The sequence below is a fragment of the Salvia splendens genome, chromosome 13 (genome assembly GCF_004379255.2).
Source record: "Salvia splendens isolate huo1 chromosome 13, SspV2, whole genome shotgun sequence".
In the NCBI taxonomy this organism is placed as follows: Eukaryota; Viridiplantae; Streptophyta; class Magnoliopsida; order Lamiales; family Lamiaceae; genus Salvia; species Salvia splendens.
In genome coordinates, this window is record NC_056044.1 from 9,167,161 (window position 1) to 9,188,808 (window position 21,648).

General features: G+C 33.0%; 2 protein-coding genes across 2 annotated transcripts; one reads left to right on the forward strand and one right to left on the reverse strand.

The window, feature by feature from the left end:
• Positions 1–1,967: 1,967 nt before the first annotated feature.
• On the reverse strand, positions 1,968–5,372 carry LOC121761337 (protein CUP-SHAPED COTYLEDON 3-like). The gene is made up of 4 exons (XM_042156992.1): positions 5,287–5,372; positions 4,897–5,064; positions 3,782–4,047; positions 1,968–2,509 (listed from the first exon to the last, which is right to left on the reverse strand). The coding sequence occupies exons 2-4, from the start codon at positions 5,060–5,062 to the stop codon at positions 2,135–2,137; spliced, it is 807 nt and encodes a 268-aa protein (XP_042012926.1). The 5' UTR covers positions 5,063–5,064; positions 5,287–5,372; the 3' UTR covers positions 1,968–2,134.
• Positions 5,373–14,240: 8,868 nt separating this feature from the next.
• Positions 14,241–21,354, forward strand: LOC121762524 (dolichyl-diphosphooligosaccharide--protein glycosyltransferase subunit 2-like). The gene is made up of 20 exons (XM_042158424.1): positions 14,241–14,259; positions 14,342–14,487; positions 15,163–15,355; positions 15,453–15,542; positions 15,815–15,877; positions 15,976–16,045; positions 16,229–16,293; positions 16,618–16,672; positions 17,450–17,577; positions 17,681–17,796; positions 17,954–18,023; positions 18,325–18,426; positions 18,536–18,625; positions 18,754–18,902; positions 19,388–19,499; positions 19,574–19,657; positions 19,942–20,022; positions 20,138–20,362; positions 20,460–20,582; positions 20,939–21,354. The coding sequence occupies exons 2-20, from the start codon at positions 14,345–14,347 to the stop codon at positions 21,053–21,055; spliced, it is 2,076 nt and encodes a 691-aa protein (XP_042014358.1). The 5' UTR covers positions 14,241–14,259; positions 14,342–14,344; the 3' UTR covers positions 21,056–21,354.
• Positions 21,355–21,648: the final 294 nt, after the last annotated feature.

Below are 21,648 nucleotides of genomic sequence, written 5' to 3' on the forward strand. Positions count from 1 at the left end.
TAGTTAAGTTAATTAGGTTTACTAGATTATAATTAAGTTATTAATTTGGTCATACACGTTTGACCGTTAATTTTAAAGGAAAATATTAAGTTTAGACCAAAACATATTGTTTGGGATCCAAAAAGTCGTACGCTAAATGTATAGGATAAAAAAGCTTTTTAGGGCAAATGCAGGGGGAAAATGAACTTTAGACATAAAATCCAGATTTAGCATTCGAGTCCACTTTAGAGTTGTCTTCCTAGTACAAATTAAATATATTGTGGGAACAATTTCACACTCCACTAAGTTTTAAATCATTATAAATTTGATAAAGTCTCTTCCAGAGCAAATTAAGACTTCCTTTTGTGAGATCTATTTTATTCACTTCTTGTGATTACATTTGTTTTTTAATCAACTAGAGTAAAGTGTTGCCTACTAGATTTAGGGTGGTAGTTGAGTGGAGCCAATTTTAAAATTAGTCTTTGGCAAAAGTTGTCAATGGAGGTTGTCTTCAATTCTATTAAAAGAGGTGGGATCGGATTCTAATTTCTAATTCACAACACTCATTTATCTTCGTTGTTTGCCATCTTTCATTGCTTGATTTTTATGTAATTTGGTGTTGCTTCAAGTCATTCTTTAAGATTGTAGATTTAGTAGTTTATTCGCCAACCTTTATTGCTTTATTTTTAGGTAATTTGGTGTTGCTTCAATACATGTCATGGGATTTGTAGATTTACTTTTTCTCTGTTCGTGAAATATTATTCACTTTTGCCATTTCGTTCTGTTCGTGAAATGTTGTGGACTTTGCATTTTTTTTTTCATTTTTGGTAATGGACTCCACTTTCCATTAACTCATTCTACTCACATTCTATTACTATAAAACTAATATATTAATGTGGGATCCACATTCCACTAATTTTTTCACTCACTTTTCATAAAATCTGCGCTTAGTCAAATGTGGACAATATTACACCAACGGAGGGAGTAGAAGTTTAACATTCATATAACCTTTGCTTCTAAAAAGAGTATTTTGGGAGTAAGTTTAACAGTCAAATGTGGACAATATTATCTTGGGAGTATTTTTTCATTTTAAGAATTTAAGTGAGATTTATTCTCTACTAACAATACTCCAATCATTTTTTCTTTCAATCTTTTTTTTTTAATTTACTAATTATGTATTTAAAATTCATTTCATTTCAAAAATTCTTATTGTTAAATACTTCCTTGGTCCCAAGTAGTTGAGTCATATATTTTTTTAGATTGTCCCAAGATAGTTGAGTCATTTTCTTTTTTTGCAAAAATTTTACTCCCTCCGGCCCCAAGGAATATGGACTTTGGGTTCGGCACACGTTTTAATGCAAAATTAGTAAAGTAAGAGAAAGATAGAGAGAAAAAGTAATTAAAGTATTGTTAGTGGAAAATGAGTCTCACCTCAATAAAAAGAAAATAGTTTCCAAAATTAGAAAGTGCATATTCTTGTGGGACAGACTAAAAAGGAAAGAGTGTATATTCTTGTGGGACGGAGGAAGTATCTTCTATCATACTTTACACTCTCCTCTTCTCCCTTACTTTATTCCCTCTTTTACTTTACTCTCTCCATTGTAATATTTAACACATCAATTTCTTAAATTTCATGCCCAAAAGAAATGCATCAGCTACCTTAACACGGAGGGAGTAATTCAGTCTCCAAGTACTTCAAGTTGAGAGGTGTGGTGCAGGAAATGAAAGAAGTAATTTGATTATTTGATTGCTTATTTGGTTTGTAACTGTGAATCGTAAATTTCTTCTTTTAATTAATTGCTTACTGTAAATTGTGAGTTTCTTAGATTAATAGATAAATTTCTTGTGAAAAGATCCTCAAGCTATTTATTCTTGTAGTGGAAGTTGAACAAGAATCACAACACATGCTAGTTAATGTATTTTTTAACTCATTATTCAAATTGATATTTGATATGAATGATTCCTGGATCCATTGCAAGCATGAATGATATCCAATTCTTTTTCAAATGAACAAATTAAACACAATCACCATCACACATCACTAACTACAAACACATACTGACTAATCTCCGATCTAAACATGCAACATCACATATGCATACATATATATAAGTAGATACTATTAATGAGCGAGCATCAAATCCCACAAACCTAATTATATGAAAACTAAGCTACTATCATCAACAAACCGCATATCTTCAAGGCTCGAGCCATCGAAATCGAACAAGAATCCGTAGTCATCCTCACACCTTGTAGACTGATCACCCAATTTGTTGTGGATACAGTCATGAGAGCTCGAGCAATAAGGATGGTGGTTCATGTGATGGTCACGAGATAGGTCGAAATCGAGCCCGAGAGAGGTGCTAGGGTTAGGGTTAGGGTTGCCTATGTGGTGTTGGTGGGTAATGTTGACACTTTCATTATTTGTGGAAGAAATAGTCAAATTATCCTCGAAATTATGTGGGCTCATGAGATTGTTGTTATTTTCACTTCTTGATTTGTAGAACACTCTGCATAGGACCCAATCTTCCTGTCAAAGGCGGCCATAGAATAGTTAGATAAATCAATTCTTCAATCATCATAGCACCTATTTTTCTCTAAGCGCATGTAAATCCCCATGTGGAAATGAGATTTTTACGATCGTATCTTGTAGATGCTATATGGAGTACTCTAAAAGGGCAAATTGTCACAAAAATCATAAAGTTTGGTTAAATTTCGGTTAATCCATAACTTCAAAAAAAATAGTCAGTTTTACTATATCATAACTTTGATAATTTTCTCAAATGTCTCATTTATTTATATTTGGAGGAAAATTATGTACAATTTGGAAATAAAAATACATTAACCTAATCTTATACTCTCTCCATCCCAACTAAGTTGAGTCAAAATTTTTGGGCACGAAGATTAAGAAATTATGTTGAAAAGTATAAGAAATGAATAAAGTAAGACTGATAAAGAGAGAGTAAAGTAACTGATGAAATAAAGGAAGGGTGATTACATGTTTTGTTTTTAGCTAAAATAGGAAATGACTCAACTTAGTTGGGACATTATAAAAAGGAATACGACTCAACTTAGTTGGGACGGAAGGAGTAATATTTTTTATTTTTCATTCTGAAATCCATGGCTTTTGTGAGTGATGATATACGAGCCCCCCAAATCTAAATCATCAATTCAGAAAAAATGCCTAAGTTGTGATATACTTATTTGGCTATTTTTAAAAGTTAAGGGATTGATCAGAATTTGATCAAACTTCGTGGTTTTTTCGACAATTTGCACTATATAATAGAATTGGTTTTATAAAATCTAGTAACAATCGCCCATTATCTTTTAACATATGTATGTGTGTACATGTACCAAGTATGGGGAATATTATATTCAACCACTTCTATTGAAATGCATAGCATCTAAAAATATTGATAAATACATCAAATTTTATAGCTCTTGTTTAGGTTATAAGTATCATATTCATGGGGTGTAGAGAGAACATCGAAAGGGAGAAAATTTAATGAATATGGTCTTTTTTCTAGTAAGATATTGTACTAAATAAAATGATGAAATTTTCAGAAATAATGTGTGTGTCTCTGTGTAGGAGCTAGCCCACAGGATGAGAAGGCATAAAATCTTTGAGGTAATAATTTCAAAGGAGTTTCGTTCAAGTTTCATACAACATGATTGGCACCTTAAGTCGAAGTGACTATAAATTTCTTTTTTTTTACATAGCTTCACACATAATCTTTATTCACTTTAGTTACTTAATCAACACAATATATAGGGACAAGTAAACACAAATTAAGGAACCAACCTTAGGTGGTACATGTGGGTTTTCAAGGCGAAATTCGTGCATAATCCATCCAGTTTTGGTCCCATTAGGAGCTCTATTTTTGTAAAATACCAAAGTTTTCCTCATCCCGATGACGCCCTTTGTCCGGGGATCAAGCACCGTCCGATCTTTCCCCGTAGCCTTCCAATAGCCGGCGGTGGTGGCACGGTTGGATCTAAAGCCGGTCGCATACTTCCGATCCCGGAAGCTAAAGAAGTACCACTCCTGGCAGTTCAATTTAGCCACATCTGCAAAATAATTAATATGTCATGTCATGTTGGTTTAAGTGGAATTAATAGCTTGATAAATAGAAATAAATATTGGAAAAATTACACGTCTTTCTTAACGCGTTCTTGACATATATGCCACGAAAGAAATTAATGGAATTGTACTTAACATGAAATGAATTATTAGGATCTCAGCATTTACATTATGTTGCTTGTGTGACAATTTCTGCTAAATTGACAATAATTTGGTTACAAGTCACCAAAGATTCGCAAGGCATGTTTGTGGATTTAGGAAAGTAATGTTTTGTGATCACACATTTATTTTCTACATAGATGAGAGTGTTACTTCTATGGTGAGAAGTCTATGTCACACATTTGTCTTCACCTTCACACACACACGCACACTTTTATATATTTCGATTTAGTAATATTTAATCCTAATATCGGTGATCAGATGGCAAAGAAAAAGTAAGTATGAAAAAAAAATCTATAAAAACATTCTATATATTACGTGTAGTTAAAGCTTGACACTACTTAAAGAAAAACTTATATTCAATTCAATTCCCTTTTGCTAAAAGAATGCACCTGAGAAACCCCTTTATAAGGTTGTGAATTTTGTAGTACTTCTTAAAATCTTATCCGATTTCTACATAATATTATAAATAGAACTGCAAGAGAAAAAGAAATAAATGTACATATAAAAATATGCATGGCTAGCTACAACAAAAGACACATACAAGAAGTAAGTTAGTCAACCAACTATTCAGTTTTCTCTTATATGATGAAACAAGACAACAAAATTTTCTTGACATAACTTTTTTTGTGCATTAAGGTTTGTTAATGTAAATAAAGAACGATAAAAAAACCAACCTGGAAGCTGCCATGGCTCGCAAACATGGAGATCGATTTCAACCAAAGTGCCTTGAACTTGTTCATTACTGATCTTTTTGTAGAGATAATGACAAACAAGCTCCTCGTCGCTCGGATAAAACTTGAAACCCGGTGGTAGCGTCTCTCCAATGTCTCGTAGTCCCATTTCTTGCCCAATATAATGATAATGAAATACTGATGATCAGTAAAAATAACTCAATTTTTTTTTCTCAAAATGGGATTATCTCTACCTTTATTATATGCGTGTGCATATGTGTGTGTGTATATATATATATAGTGAGAGAGAGACACGATATAGCTTAGCCAACTTGGACTTTCTTATATACATACACATAGAATTGATATAAATATATACACGTATATACGTACCAAAGTCAGAAGAAATCTTAATGTGGGTAATAGGCTGCAATAAAAGAGTAAAATCCAAATCCAAGAAACCAGAAACACTAATTTTAATTAACTAAATTCCGAAATAACTTGTATTTTTTGTGACCTTTTTTGAGGGGTTAATATAAGTGAATAGAAATGCTATTATAGATTCACACACAATGTATTGCTCAACTACAATCTACTAATTCTATGTACTTGGCCTTTTACTGTCCTTTTTCGTCAGTTTCCCGCAACAAATTGTGGATAAAGTTTTGAAATTATGTAATTAATACAAGGATATGTTTAAGTAAGCAAAAATAGGGTCTTTTTTAGTCTATTTAAATATATACTTGAAGCCAAACCTAACTTGTGAATAAAAATATAGTTTATTTTTTTTAATATCAAGTAACAAGTCAACTGACATCAACATAGAGTTATGATATATGCAAAATACAATCTTGATGACAAATTGCAAAAGCAACCAACACGACAATCATTATTAGATAATACGGAAGTCATTGTTAGATCATTTTTGAAAAAATTCAGATTTTTAAAACATGAAGATCACAAAGGTCAGTTTTAGATAACATGAAAATTATTTTTTTCTTATTTTTGGTTGTATTAGAAATTTTACTCTGATACAATGACACCCGTAGTTTTCCAATTCAATTTTTCTAAATGAACTAAAATGATTTTAAAAATGAACTCAGTGTAATTTATTAATAAACCTCTATGTTTTAGTTCAACATTAGAAATTAGTTCTATTTTGATCACAACTCTATCTACATATATGTATTATTGTATTTATTTACTTCATGTGTGAACTGACTTGGGTGATTTATTTAGCATATCCTAGTAATATAGTAGATAGACCACATTTTCATTGATGCAAACTAGACTTGCTACTATGCAGATTAGGGGTGTCAATCATGCGTATTGAATCAGTATTAGATCACAATAACCATACAACTTAATGAGGCCTATCACAAACCCGATCGGTTAAGGGTTGTGTCGCTATCGTGTCAACCTAATAACGTCCCAACCCTATAAGCCTACTCAAACTTGACTTGTTATGAAAATCCTCAACATGAACACGAACACGACCTGCTACTTTAAACCCGAACACGACCAACATCCGACATGACCCGTTAATGATCACAATAAAATATGGGTTGACACGACAAGATAACACCATTACAACATGATAATGACACAACTTGATTTACATATATAAGAACTGATATTACTCGATTAAACCTGATTTATACGATTAAAGCCTTATACTACTATTAACTTTGATTTTTTAACCTAATTACACGATAAAAACCCGATTTCATGATTTAAACTTGATTCACACAAACCTAGAGAACAAAATTAAAGTATATTTAAAAAAAAATTATAATAAAATAATTAAGTAACAATATTATTTTTTAGCAGGTTACTCAAACTCATCCCAGTCACTAATTTCATGCGCATTCGTGTCCGATTTAGTGTCGTATTGAAAATAATTGTCAGCCCTAACATGTCATGTGACGTTAATGGCATGGGGTATATTTTAATTGAGCAGCTTAAGTATTTAGACATCAAAAGTAGAATTGTCGAGTAACAGAAGATGGATATATATACTCCATATGGAGTCCTAGCCTCCTAGGTAATTCTATTTATTTAGAATATGGCCTATGATTTCTGAAAGATCTATCTCAAAATACCATTCTTAATCAGTCTCATATATTCCAAAATCCAAATAAACCAAGATTTGTGTTAGATCTATATAGATCCCTGTGGCTTTAGCCTATAAGCTGTTGCATCTCGAACTCCAATCAATTTGATTGAATTGTATTGACATGGATAACTATGGTAAAATTAATTCAATTAAAGAGGAGACAAACACACTATCTACATATAGCTACATCTAGCTAGGAATTTAAATTTTGATGGTGATAGATGAACAACTAAACACAAGGCTTACTGATTTAGAATGATAATCATGTGCTAGGAAAATCCATAGGGTCATTTCTTCATCTGCAACCAGAATAATTTAAATTCACGAATTATTTGTGGGCCCAGGACATTTTTTTCCTGAAACCAACATTCCAGTGCGAAATAGGAGAAATCCTAGTCAAAATTTAAAATATTTTTTTTCATTTCTAGAATTATTCGTGTCATATGTATACGTACACGTATATGCATATACGATGCATTATTCATTGATACTACAAATTATGAGAGTGTTGTGGTTTAGATAGGTTTTATCTCGTAGTAATAACTAAGTTTGAGAAGATTGTATTGAAAATGAGAAAATCCCAAACAAAATTATAGGTGTCATACTATGTATCATTAAATTAACAATAATTAGGTGTGGAGTATATGGTTTAGATGATGAGAAAAAGTGGGACCAACTTAAATTCTCCAAACTTCAAAGAAAACTATTGAGAACCCGTGTCGCAGTGTTTGGTTATAAATCAAATAAGTGGTCACAAAACGTTTGAAAGTATACGCTTTTTTCGATCCGAACTAAATAGAAATTTTTTTGGCAAATTTAATTTATCTTATATGGCTAGACGTGAACTCTACATGTTTAGTTTAAATTATATAAGAAACGATTTTGTTTCGATGCAATAATTCTTGAATTTGACATTGGATAATGTGTCTAATATGATTAGATATGCCTTATAAATCTGTCAGATTTAAAGAATTAACTGTTGTAGAAAATTGACATCAATCTTAAAGTTTGTGATATTCTAAGATCACTTCAAAATCTATGTAGTTTAATAGTATATGAAACGGCGTCATTTTGATGCCCTAATTCTTGAATTCGATGATGAATACTAGTATGTGTCTAATATAATAAAATATATATCTGTCGAAAATTCATCCAAAGTTTATAATTTTTAAAATCTGAATTAAAACTTCATTGATTTTAGTTTTTTGGAAGTATTAGTCGTTACTCCCATTTTAAAGCGCCCTAAAATTCAAGGAAGCAACCCTTTGATCAGTGCATCCACGTAATCATTTATTGAAAAAATTAAGTTTCCCATCGAAATTAATTTGATGATGATCTAATCTTTAATTAGTTGGAAAGATGAGGAACATTTATATTATACTCGGTCGCTCGCTACGAAGAAAAAAGATTAAAAGACTTTAAATTATTAAATAAAGGGTATAATTAAAATATATGCATACATCATTTTATCGCATCAAAACTGAAATTGATCACGAAATCGGATTAATTTATTTGTAGCAAAATAAATTAATTCGTAGTTTAACAAACCCTATTACGGCCACGTCTCAATGCCATATTTATTGAGCTTAAATGCTTGATATAATTCATCTTTACTCCTAATTTGCTTAGTTTATTGATATACATTTTACTCCTACTAGACTCTATTATGTATAATTAAGAGTGTATTAAATATTCTCAGAATCATTGAATCTAGTAGTCTTGTTTTGTAGTTACAAATATTAATTAATCTTCAAAACATTGGCAATAAAATAATTAATGAAGTGAGTTCACAAGAGCATCATTCATTTTGTCGGACGTATATATTCTAACAATTATTAAAGATAAGAAAATGTTGATACAAGCAATCAGATACTCAATTATTCATGTACTCTTCTGCAGAATCAATAGAATTTCTTAATTTGTCTACGTCTGTTCGCAAAATTATACGTTTATTGTGTTTAATCGCATCACTTCAACCGCATGATTGCTCTGTTATAAACTGTGTTTTGTTATATTCTACTTATTTTCTTATCAATTGATGCCACGTATGTGGATGATCACCTTAAATATACTTTAATATTTATTAAATTATTATTTTTAAAAAAATATAAACATGGAGTATATAAAAATAACGGATGACAACTTCATAATCCTGAAATATATATTATTCTAGATCATAATATTAGGCTTTAATTAATTATAATCGAACTTCAAACAGAAGATTGCTAGTTCATGGATCCAAAGTCTATGTAGAAGTTAATATGGAAGTCTATATCTATTGTCAAGAAATAGAATATAAATTCAGAACTCTTAGAAATTACTTCATTCGTCCCATAATAGATGTCGTATTTGGGTAATGACTGAAATTTTAAAATATGTTATTTTCAGATGAGGATACAGTTTAGAACATACAAACAAGTACTATATGTGGTCTACTCTAGCCGTAGCAGTTGCTCGTATGCTTTGCACCCGTTTTCGATCTTAACCAAAACATAAAAAGAATGCATTGTGTTAATTTTTCACCTTCCATAATTTTCCTCTAACTTTTTATTAATCTTTTTTGCCATACATAGTTTTCTTCTCCCTTTTCTTTTCTTAATTTCAAAACTCTAGTAGTACTATATTTTACCTTCTCTCGTTTTATTATTTTTTACTTTGTCTGAATTTATATTCACTTCTATACAAAATTTGAAAATTGTCATCCTAAATTTTTATCTTGCATAAATTATGTTTCTAATTTTTTTACTTTTCGTTTTCTAATATTTAATTTTCTTTATCAAATTTATGTCCAAATACCTCCTCTCTTTTTTCTAATCTTTTCCTTGTCTTTCGGAGTATAATTTATGTTCAAAATTCTATATAAATTTCCAATAATATAATCTTCAATTAAAAAATTATTCTTCAAATTTCACCACCTTTTTAAATTTCTCTAAAAAATTTTTTATCCTTTCTTTGCCTCTCATACTGTTAATTTTGTGATCAAAATTCCATACAAAAGTTTTCTATTTAAATCTCTCGTCAACTATTTCAACCAATGTCTATTACCTTCGGAACGAAATTGTCATCTTTGCAAGAAATTGTTCTTCGAATTTCACCACCCTTTAAAATTATTGACTAATTTTTTAAATCGTCATCCATTTCTTCACTTTGTTCTCCTTTAAATGTTATAAAAAGATGACGCAGTTAAAAGGATCGGCCATGTTTGAATATACAAGTCGTTGTAATTATTTATCATACTCTTAAATAAATTTTTTTGGATCCGCCACTGGTTATTTTGATGTTCCATAATTATATTTCAATCATACATCCATCCACTATAGTTTAATCAAATAAAATATTAATTGCAAACAATATGGTCGCCAAAATTATAGAAACTCGTCATCAACCTCTCCCGTTTCTAAATCAAATGTCTAATAAATTAACCTAATGAAAGAAACAAATATTCGCTCTATAACTTTTATCAAATCTAAAATAATATAGAAGCATACAATATAAAAATGTATATTCATTTGTCAGCAAAGGAATTTGCAGGGCCCTACATGACGGTCCCATTTAGCGAAGTTTATAGTTAGCAGTTAATTATGTTTTAATTAAAATCTTCTAAATATATAGTTCATTCATTGCGTAAGCAAGCTTCCTGTCACTATCACCTTTAATTTTAATTTATTAGTTAACATTCTTAATCCACTTAGTTAACAACATAATTAAGAATTCTTTCTTATCCATGCTTCAAGATAATTAATGCTCCCATACTTTTAGTTTATGGATAATATTTATAAAAATCCTTGTATCACAAGATCGAAAAAATAAGTTTATGGTAAAAAAAATTCTCATAGTAATGCACCCTTTTGACGTTGGGAAATTCTTGTCCCTTTTCTTCTACAATTTTTTTTTATTTTTTTGTTTCTTTTACAAGGTTCATTTGCGCAAGATATTAAAACTATTGCATCTAGATTACTAATTTTGGAGAAAATACATTAAAGAAAAATAGGAGTAACAACTAAGAACACCTTTTTATTCAACTAGAGAAGCTATTTTATGTTTTTAAATATTTTACAGATACTATAAAATTATTGTTTCTTCTAAATTTCAACTGGATTGTCTTGTTATTGGAAATAATATAAATAAAAAATATCATGATTAGCTGCTAGCTGTTATTCTATAATAATTGTGCGTGGATATGCACGTGAAAATAACAAGAATATCAACATAAACAAAAAAAATCATTTTAATACATTTGATATTGATCAGAGCTAATTATTCAAATCCCATTATTTGGCGTAGCTTCTATACATTTTTTATTGAATAAATTGGTTTTCGCATTTTCAGGTTAGTAGAAAACTTCCCGTAATGACAAGTGTTCAATAATTATTAATTTCCTTCATCGTTTAGATTTATCATCACATCTACAAAGCGTGTGACCAATGTGTTGAGCCCCAGCGCCATCGCAATCGCTATATAATTATTTTCATATTTTTGTGTAAATAGTAAAATATGTGTTGTAGTTGATAACTATGAGGGTTTAATTCATGGATATGCCTGTGTTCATATAATTCATATATAATTATATGATTTTTATTAAGATCAAGGGTCATGGATTTGAATCAATTACACGCAATTTAAATTTATATTCATTTATTAATAAAAGAAAATTATAAGTATAATTTTATGGAATTAAATTTAAAATTATAATATTTTAATTTAATTAAAAATTGTTTGTTTAAGTCAAAATTAAGTAAATCAGTAAATGGTTATAAAATTGTAATAATTTTAAAATAAAACTTACGAATTAAATAACAAACCAAAATTTGACATTTTTTAACTATGGTTTTTACAAATTTTATTTATACCATAATATGAAAAGTTTGCATAATTTTACTATGTAAATTGTGTTTGGTGTGCGAGTGTATGTATTGGAGGTTGCGTTTGTTTATATGTGTATTTAGTTTGTGTGGAGTGTGTTTGATATGTTCCTAATTTTAGAATTATTTAGAATTACAATTTTTTCTTTTCTTTAGAATTTAAATTTTAAAATTGAAAAATCTAAAAATTTTTGTGTTCACTTTGTAGATTGATTTTATAATAAAATCAATATATGTGTGGTAGATTGGATACCCAAACCATCTATAAATTTCTCTCATTTCTTAAAATGGTTCTCTCTCATACTACTTTGAGTTTATTTTTGTGTTTGATAGCTATGTTACCAATCTGAATAGCTCGTGTTTTGTATCGGGCCCGCATAAAGCCAAGTGAAAAGCATGTGTTTCAATCATATATGTAACTACCCATTTGCCTATGTTAGATATGATGGATACCTAGTTAATTTTAGCAAAATACACATTTTTACCCATCAAATTTTCTAACCCTAAACCAAACATAAACAAACACCTCCATATTTCTCTTCTTCACAAAAATTGCAACGGAGAGTTCTCCGCAATTCTCTCAATCTGCCTCCCTCTTTCTTCCGGTGAGTCAAAAATCCGGCGACTCTATTTCTGAATCAAGGTTAGGATTTTTGCAATTATTCTTCAAGATTTATCTCCAAATACCTTGAAAACCCCCTCGAATCTCCTGGACTATTTCAACATAATGCTAATATGTTAGACTATTTCTCCAATCTCTAACTTTGTGACTATATCATCTCTTGGACACATTGCAGCTACTGACTCCTTTTGCTCATGAGAAATATTTTTTTGTAAAACTTAGGCCTCTTGAGCTTGTTCAAGTTTACAGATCTTGACATTACGCCTGCAATGGATTAGGTTTGTCCAACTCAGCATTTCCTCCTTTTATCTGTAATATCAACAAAGATTGAATTTTTGTTGATAAATTTGCTCTTATACCATATTTTGGACTCTATGTGAAGTATATGCAATAAGGAATTATTAGGGCAACATAAGGAATTAATTAATCAGAAGATTAATTAATTAACTGATTCCAGATATTTACTTAAATTAAATTAAGAGATTTAATTTCATGGTACTAATTTATCAAGAGATTAATAATATGAATTTTAGAGATTCAAGACACATATGCTTGTCCAGAACTTGTTTTTGCAAATATTCAAATACCCAAGTCACAAAGCAAGAATCTAATGGCTGCACAAAACTAGCAACACAAGAACTAGGATTACATACATTAACCTTCAATCTAAATATGATAATAGATTAAAATGCAACCACAATGAATTTTGGAAATCTTCAAAGATGAAGATGGATGCTCAAAATGAATCCTTGAAGTGTTTACAATGTTCAAAATCTTCCCAAGAACAAACCGTAGGTAGTATTTTTATTAGGGTGGGAAAAATAGTTCAGAAAGCTAAAAACACACGCCAAAACGCGTCTCCGGAAAAGTCTAGCGGGTCGCTGGGTTGGTATGGGTGCCAAGCTGGCTACTCGCTGGTGAACTGCTTCAAAAATGTCGTACGTAGCAGGTCGCTAGGTTCACATGCCTTGCAAACTAGTGAGTCGCTGGGTTTGCACTGCTCCGCGCAGCCTTTGTCAAACGGCCATAACTTCTTCATCTGGGCTTCGATTTAGGCGTACAAGGTACCCATGTGAAGCTCTTTTGAAGAAGAAGATAATAGTTGTAAGATAATATAATTTGGACGTCATCTTGATAGGATGATCAATCTTTGAATCAGACCCAAACTCCAGCTTGGCTCCTTCACACGGCACTGCGCACTCTCCGTAGAACGGCCATATGTCTCTCGTCCAGACTTTGATTGAAGCGCACACGAAGCTCTTTCGAAGACAAAGAAAATGGTGTTCATAGAAGAGCATTTGGACATCAGCTTGGCCGGCAACGAACGGTTTATATCAGACCCCAGCTCCATCTTGGCTCATTGTATATATTCACTTCTTCCTCTCTTGGTTTGACGCTTCCTGATTTACATCAATTAGTTTCTTAATTAAAACAAAAAATTTAATCATAATGAAATAATTAATCGGAGATCAATTATCTTATTAGTGCATGTTTAGTAGGGTTAATAATCATAGAATTCCATCCGTAGATGAATTATCAACCCTACCAAACATGGTATTAGACTTGTAAATATAATTGGATTAGCCCATTACTTAAATAATGCCCACAGCACAGCCTAACATGACGATTAAATAGACCCAACAGATACAAACACGGCCCAAAAGAAGTACATCTTGGCCCGTATAAAATACTCAAAGAAAGGCCCAACAATAAAAGGAGTGAAGATAGTCACTCTCAAGCGAAGACTACAACGTTTCTTCTCATCAGTGAGCAATCTACTGAATCTACTCTCATTTTTGAATGATTCTCCTTGTTCTGATTCACTAATCATCGCCAAATTTTCGTCAGGAAATGGCCCGAGATTTAGGGATCCTGATCATAGCGGTTTTGGTGTTGGCGGCGACCTGCGAATCGGCCGTCCTCAGTCCGGTCTCGGAATCTCATCGATCTGCGGCATTGGAGCTCTTTTCTCCTGCTGATGGATCTTATGGAAGGTTGATTATAAACACTCTCTAAACTCATCCTCTTTGCGATGTGTTTGACTCCCAAATCTAGGTTCTAGTTGAATATTTTGGCCAATTTGATTTCTTCGAGAGTGATTACGCTGGAAAAATTTGTGATTTCACACTCATTGATTAATTGGAAGATCTGGTATTCCATTACAAGATTAGTTTAGCACTCGGTCATGTCTAGTAAGTTGGTTGGACTTATTATTTTCCGAGCCTCCGATATCGAGTTTTAGTTAATTTATGTAGAATTTCTGATTTGCCTTGATTACCTTGCTTAAGATGGAGTGTCCTTTTCGAGATCGACTACGTCTCTATTCCCCATTTGCAATGCATTTTGAAGCTCCATATCCATTTCTCACTGCCCACAGTGCTTTGCTTTCATTGTATACTGTATTTTTCTCATCTTTTTTTTTTCTTTCTTTTCTGTTCTTTCTCATATTTTTGTTAAATAATATGGAGTCGGAACAAAAGTTGGTGATTGCATAATATTTTATGTCATTTGTATTTGGATTTTGCATAGACTTTGGCTTACTGTCTCCGTCCAAATTATTGCTTTTGTGCAGTACGTAATCATTATTGTAACTTGCTTGTTAAAAGAATTCCACCTAACGCATGCGTTTATGATAGCTGGTCATCTTACTGTGTTGTACTTATCTCCAGTTTGGAGGAGACATATGAGGCTTTAAAGACGTTTAAGGTTCTTGGTATTGAAAAGAAGCATGATATAAGAACTTCGTCTTGTGCTTCTGTGGCGGACACCTTAAAGTCAACTTCTTCAGCTTTAAAGGATTTTGTCGATGCATTAAGGGTTAACAGCATACTGAAGTGTGAGCTCAATAGTGAGGCTGTTCGGGTATTGACAATCTTTATGCCATCAGCTACATTATATGTAAAATCTTGTTCTGCAAGGTATTGTTCTTACTTTTCACCCTTATGTTCTTGATCCCCAGGGAACTCAGTCTAGATTTAAGGACTCTCTGAATGGTGCTAATTCACTTATTGATTTTTACTATTCCATTGGTGGATTAGTGCTTTTGAAGGTAAAGATCTCTTCAATTCCTGTTAAGATATCTTTCATTCAGTTTTCTACTAGATTACAAAAGTATACCCATGTTGACAAAAAAAACTGTATAAGTGGTTTTAATAATTGTTCCACAAACTGATTACTTCCCCCCATGTAAGGTTATGTAAAAAATTATGCAGTCCCTTAGCTCTCTAGAGAAGCATTTAGCTGTTCATTTCTTATGCTCATTTTCTGCTGTATGGAATTCTTTTCGAATTCTTTTCATGTGGTATATTCATTTGGTATCAGGAACAGATGTCTGAAGTTGATGTTAATCTCGGAGATGCTGATAGAATTTTTCGCTCAATAAAGGTCGAATCTGGATTTATTGCATATTTTAGGTTACTAAATGTGCTCTTTATTTAGTGTATATAATACTTGAATGCCTATATTTATGTCCTTTCTTGCAGGCGCTTGGTCAGAGTGATGGAAGGTGGCGTCTTAGTTCCAACAATCCAGAGTCTAGTAACAATGCTGCTGGTATTTGGCTCTTCCTCTAGATAGAATTACATATGCTAGCTAACATAATCCTTTAAAGTCTGACAAGTAGATGATGCTTATTTACTGGAGTATGTTTCTGTTACCATTGTTGCTTATCTTACTATGGTGTGCTACTCTTTGTACTCTATTAGCATTGTTTATCTACTTTTCTTTATTTTTCAGGGATAGCACTTGAAGCCCTGGCTGGAGTTATTTCCTTAGCAACTCCTCAGATTGGCAATTCACTGGTTAGTTTTGAAGTTTTTTACTATCCAATTCTATGAAGGTAGACTATTAATGTAAAGGCAGTACAATAACTTCATATCATTGAATACGCTGACATTAAAGTAGAAAGTTGATACTTGTGTAGACATTTACCAAATGCATTAAGAATGTGATTGTGGAGTTTAGGCCACATTAGCTGTATGACAGAATTGATTTTGTGTGTCTCTCTCTCTATAGTCTATACTTTGTTGCTATACTACCATTATATCTTCTTTATCTCAAGATGTTAAAGGTATTTATTTAGTTTCCATGTATAATCAACTATCTAAGTCTGCTTCCTATGCCAGATTACAACTCTGAAAAATGACATCCTGAAGCTCTTTGATGGAATTGAGCGATACGGTAGGGTCTTCTCTTTTTTTGTACCCATTTTAATATTTTTTTTGCTATTGATCATGCTCCATATCTTATACTAAGCAGAGTTGTTATTGGATTGTAGTGGTACAAAGTCACAATAATTTTAGTCTATTTAAAAGGATTAGGAGTTAGGTCATTGTGGTTGTCTTTAAATGTTGCACAAGTATACAATAAGGATTAAGGAAGTGTAGACATGAGGTAAATTGTACTCTTATAGATGCTTATTCGTTGGTTACAACTTCATATTTTTACTCTCCGATTAAATGAAGAGTATTCTATTTCTCACCTTTGGTATGTCATATTGACATACCACATATTTTACTCTAGAAATGGTTGGTGCCCCACTGGAGCCACTATATAAGAGGACAAACATGATAGATTAGTGTGTGTTAATGAAAATTTTAACTATGGTGAAGGTCTCTACTCTTACCATGTTATCCACTCCATGATAAATTGATAATACATGCTTTCCTTACAGCCTCTATCTTCCATCTTCCAAGCAGACCTTTTACTCCCTTTCCTCACTTCTCTTGAAATTAGAGTATACACTACTGTATTAAAGAAGGCTGATCTATGTAGATGTCCTGATTCTTGCAACTACGGTGATAGTAACTGAACTTGTATTCTGATGCCGCCACAGGATTTACTTTGACAATATTTCTGTTTCTGCTAGACCTTCTATTTTGTTACCTGGACAATGTTATAGGTCAAACATTGCGCTGTTATGTTCTTTACCCATTCTTCTGTTTAACGTTCTCTCAGATGATGGGACTTATTACTTTGATGAGAAGCATGTTGGTGCGCGGGGACATCAGAGTCCTCTTTCATCCTCTGCATCAGTAGTCCGTGGAATCGCAGCTGTTGCAGCAGCCACATCTGAAACTTTAAATGTATGTTTTCACTTACTTGGAATTGCTTTTGTATAACTTGTTTTTTGACTTTTTTCTTGTAAATTAATTTGTTTTAGACATACTCTGAGATTTTAACTTGCAGCTTCCTGGGGAGAAAATATTGGGCTTGGCTAAATTTTTCCTTGGTGTTGGAGTTCCCGGAAGTGCCCAAGATTTGTATCACCAAATTGATGCCTTGAGTTACTTGGAAAACATTAGGCAAGTGCTTTGGAAATTAACATTCTTTAGGGCTTTGTACAATAAAGCACATCCTGATTTGAAAATATATAGCTCAGATCTTGATTTTGTAGCTGCTCTTGTAAGACTCTGTACTCTACCCCTAGTGACTAACCATGTTTTTCTAAATTTGCTACAGGGAATCCACTCCTCTGATTTTATCTCTTCCTGCTACTGTCATTTCAGTTACCAAGAAAGATCAACTTAAGGTCCACTATCCGATAGTATTCTAGCCTAATTAATTTTATTCATTGCATAATGGTTTCCTCTTCTGTATTCAGTTACCTCCTTGAATTCTTTATTACTGCGACCTCATGGAATTGAGGAATGAAGTTTTAACTTCAGATGTCAGTGAACCCTGCATGAAATTACTGCCTATGTTAAATCTATATAACAGAATGGTAATGGAGATAATTGATAAAGTTGATTGTTTTACTGAATCTTGTCCTGAAATTCTTTCTCCAATGCTGCCAAGGTGGGGGTATGTACTTACTCTCAGTTTTTTCTTAGGTTCGGGTCAGCACTGTATTGGGTTCTCCTGCTCCTACTCTATCAGTCAGGCTCATGCAGATTTTTGTCTCTGGTTCTAAAGATGCTTCTGTCATTGACCAGGTACTTCCATTTGTAAGAAGCTGGAAGTTGTTGATAATTAACTTAAAGTGAGTCACCTTCATGCTTCAAACACCTTTAACTAATGGCCTTTTGATATCCCATGATGCAGGAGCTGAAGTTTGACGCAGTCAGTGGAATGCATGTCTTGGAAACGTTGCCAAAAAATATTGATGTTGGGAGCTACGTTTTTTCTTTTGAGGTAGTAATTTCTTCTGTTCATCTCCTTTATTGTTCCATTTCTCACTCTTCCATTTAGTAAAGACAATCTTCCTCTTCTATTCTCTTCTCTTCATGTTTTTATGTTGCTAGCTGCATTTTCACCTGTAGGTTATATTTCACAACCCAGAACATAAGAAAACTTATGTGTCTGGCGGGCGAACGAGAGTGCTTGTTCATATAACTGGAGTTATCAAGATTGACAATGCAGAGATTGTTATACTTGATGGTGATCGTGGAAGTGTAGAGACCCAGAAAAAGTAGCTCCTGAACTTCTCTTGTTATGAGTTATGACAATGTGATCTTTTACTTTACTTCTTCTTGTTTGATTTGTTTACAATGCTGGGTTCTGTTATTTTCTACGTTTATCACTTATTTTACGATTCAAGATGTAGTTATGTCCTGCAACTCTGTCTGCGCTGATTATGCACTTTGTGGACTCTCATATAATGGCAGCATTTTTATATCTCAAGTTATGCAATGCTAACTTGAGTTGTTGTCCCTGACCCCTCACTTTAATGCTTTCTTTTTCGTCAGCAATTTTTCGTGCTGGAGTTCTTTTATGTGATTGTGCCTCTGGTCATCATCTTATTCTATTGCTCTGGTTCCATTTAATAAAATTAATTTAAGGTCCATCGAAGTGCATGTGGTTCTCATACATGCTGCAGTATTTCTTGGGAATCTTATGATGTTTATCATCAACGGATGTATATAAAAGTAATTCTTATGCCCTGTTATGATCCAGGCTAAAGTTACCTGGTGACAACACTGTTGCTTTATCAGCTAATCATCTCCAGAAGTTGAGGCTATCCTTTGACTTGAGCACTCCCTTTGGAAATGCTTTCAAGCCTCATCAGGTTTCCATCAGTCTTTATAAAGTGAACTATATGTTTTCCTAGTGAAGTCTTTTTGACCACCATGTTCTTTTCAGGCATTTCTCAAGTTAAGACATGAAAATGGAATTGATCACATCTTCTTGGTGGGAAACTCAGGGAAGAAGTTTGAGATAATACTAGTTAAGTACTTTACCTTTTTCATTCAAAGAACTTGAGTTAAGTTCTGTCAGATATTTGATACGAATATGGCCTCCAGTCTGGGTCACAACTTTTATGTTCTATAATTATAACTGCCCTCAATATATGTACTTCCAGTTTGAGATTCTTGTATGTTTGCAGTCCTCTTATTGGTTGAGATTCTTGTATGTTTGCAGTCCTCTTATTGGTCATTGGTGTAATACATCTTGCACTTAGACCTATATCATTTTTCGTTATTGTATCTTAACTGCATTTTGTCTTGTAGGATTTCCTAGGGCTAGTTGAAAAGTTTTTCTACCTATCTGGTAGATACAATATCCAACTTACAGTTGGGGATGCTGACATGGTAAATTTCTCTGACTTATAAAAAGCATTTCACTTGATATTCTGTTGAGCTCCCAATTCATTAAATATAGGATTGACTGCTAATGCTGTCACAAATTCTGTTTGATCTATTTCAGGAGAATTCTTTCTTGCAACCTCTAGGTTTTGTTGAGTTAGATCTACCTGATGCACCTGAAAAGGCCACACGTCCTCCTCCACAAGCTGTTGACCCATACTCTAGATATGGGCCTAAGGCGGAGATCACTCACATATTCAGGGCTCCAGAAAAGAGACCCGCTAAGGAGCTTTCTCTTACTTTTTTGGGCCTTATACTCGTACCATTTTTCGGTTTCTTGGCTGGGGTACATGTTTATTAACATTTTCCTCGTGTTACTTGCACAAGTTATATAGCCACTGTTTGGATGCTAAAGCTATCTAATTTTTCTTGTGGCCCTACAGCTCGTTCAGCTTGGTGCTAACCTCAAGAGTTTCCCAAAATCAACTGTCCCATCAACATTTGCCATTCTCTTCCATCTGGGGATTGCAGCAGTTCTGGCACTCTATGCATTGTTTTGGTTAAAGGTCTGTCTCTTAATTTTCCTTTGATTATCATTTAGCATTTTCTGTTTGCTTTGGGCTGAGATCTTATATGAACATTTGTTTGAATTGGCTCTTCTTTGGGCTGTTTTTGTATTTTTTTCCTAAAGTGCATTCAACAGGATATCAATCTTGACTCTATCTTAATGTTTAAGCATCCAGTATTCTAATGACTTAACTAGCCACATGAGTCAATCTGACTGATAGAAATTCACGAATCCTGAACAAGTTTTATAGTCATCAATCATCTTGTGGTTCCATTTTCTGCCATTCAATTGCAAAGTCAAAGAGTAGCTTTTTTTTATAATCTTTCTTGCTCATATCTGCATTTCTTCACGCAGTTGGACCTATTTACCACGTTGAAGGCACTTGGCTTATTGGGAATGTTCTTGATGTTTGTCGGCCACAAGACACTATCTCATCTTGCATCCACTTCGTCCAAGTTGAAATCTGTATGAAAGTAGCAATTCTTATTCTGGGAGTTTCAAGTACAGGAAGCTGCTCATCAGTTTGAAATCTAGTTCTATATTTTGTTCGAGTCTGATTACTGAATCACATACCTATATTTTCTGACACAATTTTGATATTTACATGGGATTAGCTAGTTGCATTACCTGTTGAGTCATAGGCATAGAGTGAAGGAGGATCTTGCTGGAGGGAGTTGGTTTTCTCATATAGCTGGTGATTGCATAGTAATGTATTGAAAGCAGATATTTAAGATTTTACTCTAATTAGATTCCCTGGCTTTTGGATTTTATGGTGCTATGCTTTTAGCTGGGATCAAATTCATAAACTAGTATGCATGGGATATGCCATTCCATCTTAATTTCAAACTTAGAAAGCTAAACTAATTTTTCTGTAGGGAAGTGCAGCTTTTGCCCCAACTGGTATTCTTTGTTGCACTAAGGGCACCCGCAACGCTGTGCCGTTGCGGTTCCTATGCCGTTCCGGCGGAACGGTTCCGCGGCGGCACGCGTTGCAGGCTCCGTTCCGTCGCCATTCCGTGCCCATGCCGTTCCTATGCCGTGTCGCATTCCGTTCCGGAGGAACG